At 40.5% G+C, this 10,572-nt stretch overlaps 1 protein-coding gene across 1 annotated transcript in view; it reads right to left on the reverse strand.

Moving 5' to 3' along the window:
- Positions 1-10,572, reverse strand: part of mcf2l2 (MCF.2 cell line derived transforming sequence-like 2) — a gene marked incomplete in the record, with an annotated part of 113,411 nt that overhangs the window by 88,253 nt on the left and 14,586 nt on the right. Inside the window, 2 exon segments of the mRNA XM_014008047.1 lie at positions 1,225-1,339; positions 5,172-5,255. Coding sequence (XP_013863501.1) covers positions 1,225-1,339; positions 5,172-5,255 — 199 coding nt within the window.

The raw sequence follows: 10,572 nt of genomic DNA on the forward strand, positions 1-10,572 counted from the left end.
GGACAGAACAACAAAACATTACCACACATAGGCAACTGATCCAGCATGCACAAGGCTTCTAGCTAAAAGCTAATTTGCAGCCCTTGCCCATAGTTAGGGGTATTGATCTGAACAAAATAAAAGTATGTTGCCTTCAGTTGATTTGACGCTGCTTATATCAAAAATAAATCTGACTTTGCATCACAGTCCTACTGTTTCTGACGCTCCCTCCTCAGCACATCTTCACAAGAATGCTTCAGGGGAGGGGTGCTGCAGACTGAGCTCCTGGGAGGAGCTTTGTGTAAATAGGTGGAGTTTTGTACCAGTAAATGTTTAGGCAGCTCCACAAATCTACCACAGAAGATTCAAGGATTTCTCAAACATTCATAATGAGTCAAAGCAACACTCTGGGTAAGTTGTGCATTATAACATGACATACTAAAGCTCAAAAAAGTTGGTTTGGAAAGCCAGCATTGACCATAAACTGCATTTCCCATAATACATGTCAATTATTTTACCTGTGAAATGACAGCATGTAAAATCTCCATTTAACTGCATTTTTGTTGGTTACTTTTGCTACAGTTGAACTGAGAAGTAGAAATTTCCCACTTACAAGTCGTAAATTTAACCTGAAATGCCCTCCAGTAGGAAGTCCCTGTGGGAGAGTTCAGAATTTGAGCTAGCAGCTACTCACTAAAACACACTGGTGAGTAAAACTCTCTAATTTTTAATAGCATTTCTGTATTATTTATTCACATTTAGTCAGTCTTACACAGAACTTTTCAGTGTTTATAAGAGGGTTAAAACACTTTCTATGCATGAAAAACCACGTAGAGCTCAGTTATTGTTTGTTAGTGTTGCTCAGCCGTAGTAATGAGACAAGAAACATGGTGTTTGTATTTTTTGTTAAAGTTAAGAACAAATGGTCCTTTGAGTGAGGGCCAAAAACACTCATGTGGCCCTCAGTGAAAATGAGTTTGACACCCCTGCTGTAGGTATCAAGTCGATAATACAGCTGGTTCTCAGTGGTACCCGGTACTTACCAGGTAAGTACTGAGCTGTATTAAGCATTGCTACCTGAACGTTGATTCAAAAATTTTAACTTTCAGATAAACTGACAGCTAAGAACTAAATGTTTCTCTGACACCTGATGCTCACACTATTGATAGAGTTTTGGCTGAAGTCAGAACGTGAGGGTCTGAAGAAGTGTGTGTGTGTGTGTATGGGGTGGGTGAGCAAACACACCTGGGGATGCTGGTCAGGTAAGTAACTACATTAAGGAAATCCTCCTCTGGCACCTCACTGAAGCCTGAGTACTCTGGGAACGTGATGATAGGGGCGCCATCTTTCCCTCGCCCACCTGCAGCACAAACACACCACATGCAACATTTACCAACCATCCCTTCAGTTTGCAGATACATAATGATCACATTGTTACTGTTTATAAATAAATAAATAAATAAATAAATAAATAAATAAATAAATAAATAAATAATACAAAATGCTGACAACTAAACATTTCTGAAATTTTGATATATGTGGTTCAGGAGAAAAACAACATTTATAGTTTGATTCCTGCTTCCCTACAATGAACCTCATGCTGGTATGCCGCACGTTGGTGCAGTGGTCAGTATTGTTGCCTCACAACACCAAGGTGGGTTTGACTCCCAGTCAAGACCTCTACGTGTGATGTAAACATGTTTTCTCTGTGCATGAGTGGGTTTTCTCCCACAGTCCAAAGACATGTAGTAGGTTACCTCCATGATTCTAACATATGGACACAACCAGCCCAATAACCATCTGCAGGAGGCCAAATAAATCTGTGCTTTTACTTTGAAATCCTTTTTAAGCCAAGTGGGCATTTACTCTTGTTGTTGTTGTTGTTGTTGTTGTTGTTGTTGTTGTTGTTGTTGTTGTTGTTGTTGTTGTTGTTGTGGAATTTTTCATAATGCATAACTTTGCATCATGTTTTTTTAATTTGCCATAGATGTTTAAACTTTTGGATCACAGTGCACTAAACAAAACAAAAAAAGAACTCAAAACAAAAGAAACCCTTAAAAGTTGTCTGTTCAGCAGGAATGTGTGGTTTTAACGGTTTTTATTTACTTGAAAAACTAAACGGATGATCCCTAAGTGTCTCCAGTTGTGACCGACTCTGTCAAACATTTCCTTTTTGATCACCAGACCAGCTGCAAAGTCATTCACTGCCTCTTTTTTTATTTCCATTTAAACCTTCAAAGGGTGGAGTGATTTAGCACACATTTGTTGCTAGGAAAATACAGTAAAAAAAAATAAAAAAAGTAAATAAATAAATAAACGTTTTTAGTAAAGCACATTTTCCTGAGCAGGACTTGTACTTTGGGTAAAACACCAGAAGATGGCACCCTTGAAGAGAAAACAACATTTTGCCATTATGTTGATAAAATAACACATAAAGTTAGAACAAAAGCAAACAGAACATAAAGAACCAAATAAATTATTGTTTCTTTATTCATCAGATACCTACATAACTAAATGCCTAACACTCCTTGAAGGATTGCATATCAACCACCTACAATTATTTTAAATTGAGAAATTATTTAAAAGTGTTTTGATCAAATCTCAATAATAACAACATCACTAGACATCACATGAGTATGCATTATGAATGATGCTCAGCTACACACCAAACTTCAGTTAATTTTTCATAAAACTGATACATTTAGAGCTAATTTTGTGTTTTCTAAAGGCCCTGCCATACTAATGTTTTAAACAACATATGCCAACTTATAAGACATTGAAGATGGAATTAAAAAATGTAACTGGAAGCCTCTTTTAAGTTTGTACATACTGTAATGCTAACAAACTGATCAAATACAACTTTTATTAGTAATTTAGACAAAAAAAATTCATAAGTTGTCTAAAAACTTTATAGTGTGACAGGGCCTTAAAGTTGGATTGTAGCTCTGGCAGCCATTTTTATATGTTTTTAAACTTGATCTGACTACTTTTGTGCAATAATCTTGTTTAAATGTGTTCTCCTTACATCATTAGTGTAAATAGATAATTTTACTGCGTTTACCTTTTACACTTTTTTTTTTTACTTTTTCACTCATGGAAGCCCCAAATGTCATTGTAATCTGGTGCAATAACAATAAAGCCTATTTTAGGCATCGCTGATGATGGTCCCAGTTTATAAATGTTGAAACATGAACAGGTAACAACAACAAATATATGTTCGTCCAAGAATAAACCAACCAAAATGTCCCTGAGAAAACCTCCACCAGTATGAAAGCTTGTTTTAACTCATGTGGAGAAATATGGAAGCCCATTTCCGCCACCCTGATAAAAAAATAAAACTTGTATCTCATAATTATGACTTAGCTATCTCATAATTATGACTTAGCTATCTCATTATTATGAGATACAAGTTTTATTTATTTTTTTATCAGGGTGGCGGAAATGGGCTTCCATAGAGAAACGATCTGCTGACAGAGGATTTTTTTATATTAAAACCTGTTATTCTGAGTGTTTCTGTTTGTGAGGACGGAGGAATGAGAGGCATCTCTGCTCAACCACACAGGCCTGCTGCCTCAACACAAAACTAACTGAACATGTGGAAACTCTGAGGGCACCCAGATTCACCGGATATGAGGGGGGAGTGAAAAGGGAAAAAAGGCTGATTATGCTTTTGCCTGTGTGTTTGTTTCTCCCTGCTGTCTACAGATTTTAATGAAACTTTCAGGAAGTAATCGTTGGACGTATTTGTACAACTGACCAACCCAACTCAAGATGGCCGCCACAGCTAAGCATTCTTAGCAAACACAACCATTAGTTTAACCCAGCTAATCTTACAGATACTGAGGAAGACATTTAGTGTGACCACTAACTCGTACAAGATTTGTGTTTGAAATTTTGGAGTCAAATCTTTCCTGTTTGTTAGCAAAATGTTTCATGAACCATTTATGGATTTGAAGGAAACTCTCAGGAGGGGATCGTTTGATATTCATCGACTGATTCACTGTCACTGAAGATGGCCACCACAGCTACAGGATTGGGGGCTTGTGTGTAAGGGTGAGTGTGTGTTTATTGTGAGGACCCTCTGTCTACAAACTGTCTGCTTTTTGACTAGCTTGACAGGAGTGTTGTTTTTGATGTTTGTCATGGTGAAGTGGGTGGTCTTCTGAAGAGCGTGACGTCACGTGCAAAGGGTCGAGACAAAAGACTCTGAACTTTGACAGTTTTGCGGAAATTGAGACAAACGTTGGTGTGGTAGTGGCTGACAATCATTCCACGTCTCACAATGATGCTCACGCAAACGCTGTGTCCGAATTCAGGGGCTGCATCCTCCAAATACCACACTGATGTCACTGCGCTGCGCCTGAGGCTGTCCAAAGTCAAAGACTCCTCTGAGGCAGCCTACAAATGCGTCCTCCTTTCGCCTGGTTTGAGGCACAGCTCCGATGGATCCTTCTTGGCCCAGGCCTATCCCATAATGCATTGCGAGCCAACCTGAGATTTTTACTTTTTTGCTCATAATGGTGGACGAAGCGAGAGAATGGAGTATAGTTTTAAACAAAAATCTGGCATAAGACAAATTAAAGTTTAAAGCAGTTATGGTAATGTACTTGTCATTTACATAGACATTATTTTAAATATTATTCTTGTCAGAAATCAAATGAGTATGAACTTGTATAGCAAAATAGGTATGTAAATAATATGACAGATCCCTTAGTTCTTCAAATATATGACATTTTGCTCATTTTTATCTATTTTTGGTTCTGTTTAGTGTCGTCACGGTTGACAGGCAACAGGACATACGTCATGGTGAGGGCGGGAATAAAGCAGAAGGCTAGACCGTCCATATTCACAGCCACTTTCTTACGGTCTTCGCAGTCTACCAAAGACCCGGCCCACCGAGATTGGGTAGGCTGAGTCCTTCGAAGGACGCAGGCCACAATGTCATCTGCAACATTTGATCAAAATGGCAACAAATCTGTCCTTTCTACACCTTCATTTAAAACAATGTCATTAAAGATCGTGTGTTATGTGCATTCCTTCAAAGAATTCTAGACCTTTATCTTTTTAATACAAATGCCATATTTGCAGTAAGGCACTCAGTGTGAACCATCTGTAAGAAGTTTTTAACCTTCTATAAATAGAGACTTCAGAACTCTGAGAACACAGCAGAGGCAGAGCGGCTTCTTACTGACCTGCCAACACGGCAAACTGGCGATGAAGCTGCTCTATGATGTCCACGGCCAGAAGAGGCCTGATGTCCTGCTGCATGATCTCATCTACAAGCAAAGAAACACAAGGATCAGATCGATAGATAAAAACACTCAGGTTTACATTCAGTGTAGGAGATTATAACAGAGCATTTTATTCAGATCAGAAGACGACAAAATTCAAGCCTGCCGGGTTACAGGTAATCACACCACAAAGGTAAATCATACAGGCAGCTTTTAGACCAAACTGTAGACAAAGACAGACATTATTTTCACTGGTTAGTTTGAGATTCAGCTTTGGTTCATAAAATAGAACCAAACCTGACAGAATAAGAAAGGTGCCCTGTAGACTTTGGCATTTAATGAAGATGAAATGACCACCATCTTCTCTGTGTCTTTATCTGACACCATGTCCAGATCATCATCAATGATTTATTCACATGTTTCTGTCAGGTAGCCATCTTCAGACATTTCATTGGACAAAGTTTCAGCTTCATCACTTCGCCCAATACAGATCTGCAATACATGGCGGTTCCCTTCCAAATCCAAGACTGATTTCTTTGCCTCATTCGTTTCTGTTTCTGTGTTAATAATTGCTTTCTGTTGGTTTTTCGGTTTGTACATCCCAGTTCTTTTAGGTGATGATTAGTTAGTGTATGATATATTTAAAATCCATCCATCCATTATCTTTTACCTCTTTCTTTCAGGGTCCCTGGTGCTCATTTCCAGCAGTCACAGTGCCAAGGGCAGAGTACACTCTGGACAGGCCGCAAGTCCATCAACAGGGCCGACATTATTTAACATTTCAAAGAAAATCTTTTGACATTAAAAAGACAAAACTATGCAGGAGTTTTAATGAGCAGGGTTCCCCTGCCGTCTGAAGCTCTAAATGCAGCATATGTGGAACAAAACATCCTCTGTCACTGAGAATAAAGACATATTCATCCTGAGCTGACTTTATTCATCTGAAACTTGGTTGAGTAGGTTTGTGTGCTGCAGGGGGTGGAGAAGGTCAGGAGGAGAAGCAGAGTCTTTACCAATCAATGTACCTCTGTTCACTCAGTCTGCTGACGTACCGAGGTTTCCACCACACACTGGATCATCACATGCGCAAAAAATGCCATCTTTTTAACCTAAAATAGAACTTTTGAAAACTACCAGGTAAATGAAAACAATACTCTAGAACCAGAACAGAAAAGTTCCGTCATAGTCGTGTCTTTTGGGTCATGTTTTATTTGTTCTTTGTGTTTTAGTTTCTCCTTCTCATTCCCTTGTTTATTATTATGCCTTGTGTTTCTGTTCCTCGGTGTCTCCCCTGCGCCACCTCTCATTTCCTCCCTCAATCTGCTTTCTGTCTTTTCCCTGAGTGATCAGTCACTCTCACCTGTTGTCACTCCCCAGTCCCTCCAGCTGCCTTCCATATTCTCCTCAGCCCCTGCTGCTCTATATATACAGTCTCCTACTCCTCAGATTGGCATTGGCATTTCCTCCCCATGTATTTCTTGGTTGCCTCTTACTTTTCCATATAAATTTTGCCACTATGTCGGACCCTTGTTTTTCCTTTATTAAACTCTTTGCTTTGAGTTCTTCTCGTGTCTGTCTGCATCCTGGGTCCTGAAACAGAAACTTTCAGAAGTGTGTGTGTTCATTTTACTGAAAACAAGCAAAAAAAAATTGAATGAAAATTCTGCAAATCTGAGCACCTTTTTTTTCCCTTGTGCATACTGGGTACTTACATATTTTGTACTGGGTATGCACCAGGGACTTATTTTCAAGTGGTATGCACTAGGGATGTAACAATACATCGATTCACATCAAGCTATCGATTAAATCAGTGGTTCCCAAACTTTTCAGCTTTTGACCCACAAAACAACAGTAGCAGAGACCTGTGCCCACAACTATTTTTGGATGATAAACATTTGTATCAGATCAACAAAACATGGTCATATTAACAATATTTATTATTCTACATTTATACATTTTAGGCAACTAAGGCAAAAATGTAATTAATTTAGAAAAAATTTTCAGGACTCCACCTTGATGTTTCAGGACCCCACTTTGGGTCCCGACCCCAAATTTGAGAACCACTGGATTAAATGATTAATGCCTCAAAATGAAAAAAATTGATCTGCCGTCATCATATGTCCAACGTGGATCAATATCATATGCCCATCTAACATAATCATTTGTTAGATGTGCATAGGACATTGCATCATATCAATCGAAGACTTGTGAATTGAAGTGAAGCGAAATCATATTGTGTTAGACAAGCTCCCACCCCCTGTCAGCCCAATTTGGGGTACCACCTCTAAGGTTGTTCCAAGGGAACTGCACCGTTTGGGGCAAGGAGTGCCCATCTACAGGTAAGTAGGTAGCATTGCTTGGCGTTTCAAGTGTTGGCTGACTGCAACAGAGGCACCAAAAGTGATTCTGTGGTCCAATGATGAGGTCCCAGCCTTTGAAAACTTATTGGCAGATGCACGCATTCAGTGTGAGCTGTGTGGTGCAATGTGCAATGAGAGGAAGCAGATAACGTACCTGGTACGTACCCAGTGCTTGCCTGGTTACTATCACGTACTTACAGGGTACGTACCTGGTATATATAAGACTTTCTTATATATTGCTACCGTGAAATGTTTCCCAGGATTATAAAGCAGAAACTGCTATCCAACCTGTTATTCCACAGAGAGATCCTGTTTTCTGTTGGAACAACAAAGCACAGAGACACAGTGCAGACAGATGGCAAGCATGAATACTTTAAAACCTCAAAAGAAACCATCTGTTTTAGAAACTCACCAAAGACAGTTGTACAGAAAACTTTGTTATAAACTGCCAACTCACAAGAGGTTCATTTGAAAGAGGGCAAAAAGCATCAAGGGAAAAAGCTCTGTTGTGTTAGGCAGCCAGAACAGAACTGGAGTTATGGGATTTACCTCCTAAACACAACCAGAGCTGCTACTGGAACCTTCAGAAAGCATGAAATCAAATTCACAAAAGAGAAAAAAAAAATCTTAGCATTCCTCAAAGGACAGGCTCGTCGTATTTGGAGAAATGTCACAGCCGCAGCTGTTTTGGTCAAACCTTGAAAACAAACATTATAAATAATCTCATGCAGCATCGTGAGATGTCATGCTCAGCTTTGGTCATGAGGTGCAGCCTCTCCATGTCTGCTCCAAACACTTCCAGCAGCAAAGTCTGCATTCCAAACAAGAGAAGAAGGCTCCATTCCATTCAGAGAACACTACCTCCCCAACAAGTCTTATCTTACCTATAACATGTTTGACTCTCTTCATGGTTACACCTCCCAGAAACTCCCATATGACTGAATTATTACTGTATCCAAGCCCAATGAGGTCTAGAAAACATCCAGCTGCAAAAACTCCAGTCAGCTTTCAGAAGCTGAGTCTTCACTGCCATCTTCATCCTCTGGTAAAGTTAGTCCAAATGTACGGAAGAACAAAGCTCTGTATTTCTGTCACATTCTGATCACACAAAGGAACAGACGGTCTCTCATACACAGCTGGAGCTGTTTGTAAAGTTCAGCTCTTACATGTGTCTGTGGTCAGTTTTTCCACATTGGGTTTCGCTCAGAGCAGCAAGCAGCCAATCAGCAGCTGCAGAATCAGGACTCATGGTGTCAAAAGACAGCCAGAGGGAGGAAAGGAAAGACAGAGGGAAGAGTGGAGCTGAACTGCAGTGTGTGTGTGTGATGGGGTTGTTATGCGAGGCTCAACGATCATATGTGTTTGATTTTTTTTTCCTTTGGCAAAGTGTGTGTGAGCTGCTGTTTCTGTCTGTGTTTGTTTTGAAAAAAAAAAACTGTTGCATTGCCAAAACAAAACAGTAAACTTTACAGACTTGAAATGCCTTTCATTAAGTTTTTCTGCAGAGCATCATAAAACAATATATGATGGGTTTTAGTCTTTCAGCCAACGTGTTCTGGAGAGAGACAATAACAACACACAAACTTAAATCAAATGAAAAAAAACTAGCTTTTCAATGCTAAATTAGAGTGTAAATTCTGAAACGTGTTGAAAAACCTTAAAATGAATTATTAATTTTCACAATCAGATCAGAGGCTAAAATTAGCAAAACAATAACTATAAGCTCATTTTTGCTAAATAGTTCCAGAAAGACCAGCAAGCATGTAAAACCAGCAAAACAGCAGTTAAAAACTAAACTTGGCTAAATTAAAAAAGCAAAACTAAAGCAAGTATTAAGCATTCAAAGCTAAAAGTTAAGATCAACAAAGCAGTAAATGCAGCCAAAATAAGCAAAACATGTTGCTAAAAAAGACTAAAGCAGTGGCTAAAAGATAGCATTAGCAAAACTGAAAGTAAAAGATTAAACCAGCAGAAACTAAAATTAGCAAAGCAGTAGATCAAAGCTCTCCCTGGGCTGCCAACTTATCATGTTGGAGAGGTTTGTGTGTCCCAGTGATCCTATATTGTCAGGGGCTTCATACGGTCACCCAAAGCAATCAAGTTCTAGGTGAAGGATCAGACAAAGTGCAGCCCAACGACCCCTTATGATGAATAAAATAAATGCATTCAGTGTTCTCCCGCTCAGACATGGATCATCGGGGACCCACTCTGGAGCCAGGCCTGGAGGTGGGGCACACTGGCAAGCGCCTGTTTGCCAGGCTTTTGCCCCTGGAGCCTGGCCAGGATCAGCCTGAAGAGGAGACGTGGGTCCCCCTTCCCATGGGCTCACCAAGTGTGGGAGGGGGCAGAAGGGGCAGGGTGAAATGTGTGCTGGACAGTGGTTGAAAGCATGGGAGGAGTTCAGAGAGGCCATGGAAAAAGACTTCTGTACCTCAACTCAGGATGTTGTGGGTCGGTGGGCAGAATACTTCAAAGACCTCCTAAATCCCACTAGCACGTCTTCCAATGAGGTAGCACAGCCTGGGGACCCTGGGTCGAACTCTCCAATCTCTGGTGCTGAGGTCACTGAGGAGGTGAAAAAGCTCCTGGGTGGCAGGGCGAGATTCGCCCGGAGTTCCTTAAGACTCTGGATGTTGTGGGGTTGCATTGGTTGAAGCGACTCTACAGTATTGCATGGACATGGGGCAGTTCCTCTGGATTGGCAGACCAGGTTGGTGGTCCCCCTATTAAAAATGGGGGCCTGCAGAGTATGTTCCAACTACAGGGGGATCACACTTCTGAGCCTCCCTGGTAAGGACTATTCAGGGGTCCTGGAGAGGAGGGTCTGTCAGTCGAATCTCGGATTCAGGAAGAGCAGTGTGGTTTTCGTCCTGGTCGTGGAATAGTGGACCAGCTCTACACCCTCAGCAGGGTCCTGGAGGGTGCATGGGAGTTGGCCCAACCAGTCTACATTCATTCAGGGGTCCTGGAGAGGAGGGTCTGTCAGTCGAATCTCGGATTCA

The sequence above is a fragment of the Austrofundulus limnaeus genome, unplaced genomic scaffold (genome assembly GCF_001266775.1).
Source record: "Austrofundulus limnaeus strain Quisiro unplaced genomic scaffold, Austrofundulus_limnaeus-1.0 Scaffold47, whole genome shotgun sequence".
Lineage (NCBI taxonomy): Eukaryota > Metazoa > Chordata > Actinopteri > Cyprinodontiformes > Rivulidae > Austrofundulus > Austrofundulus limnaeus.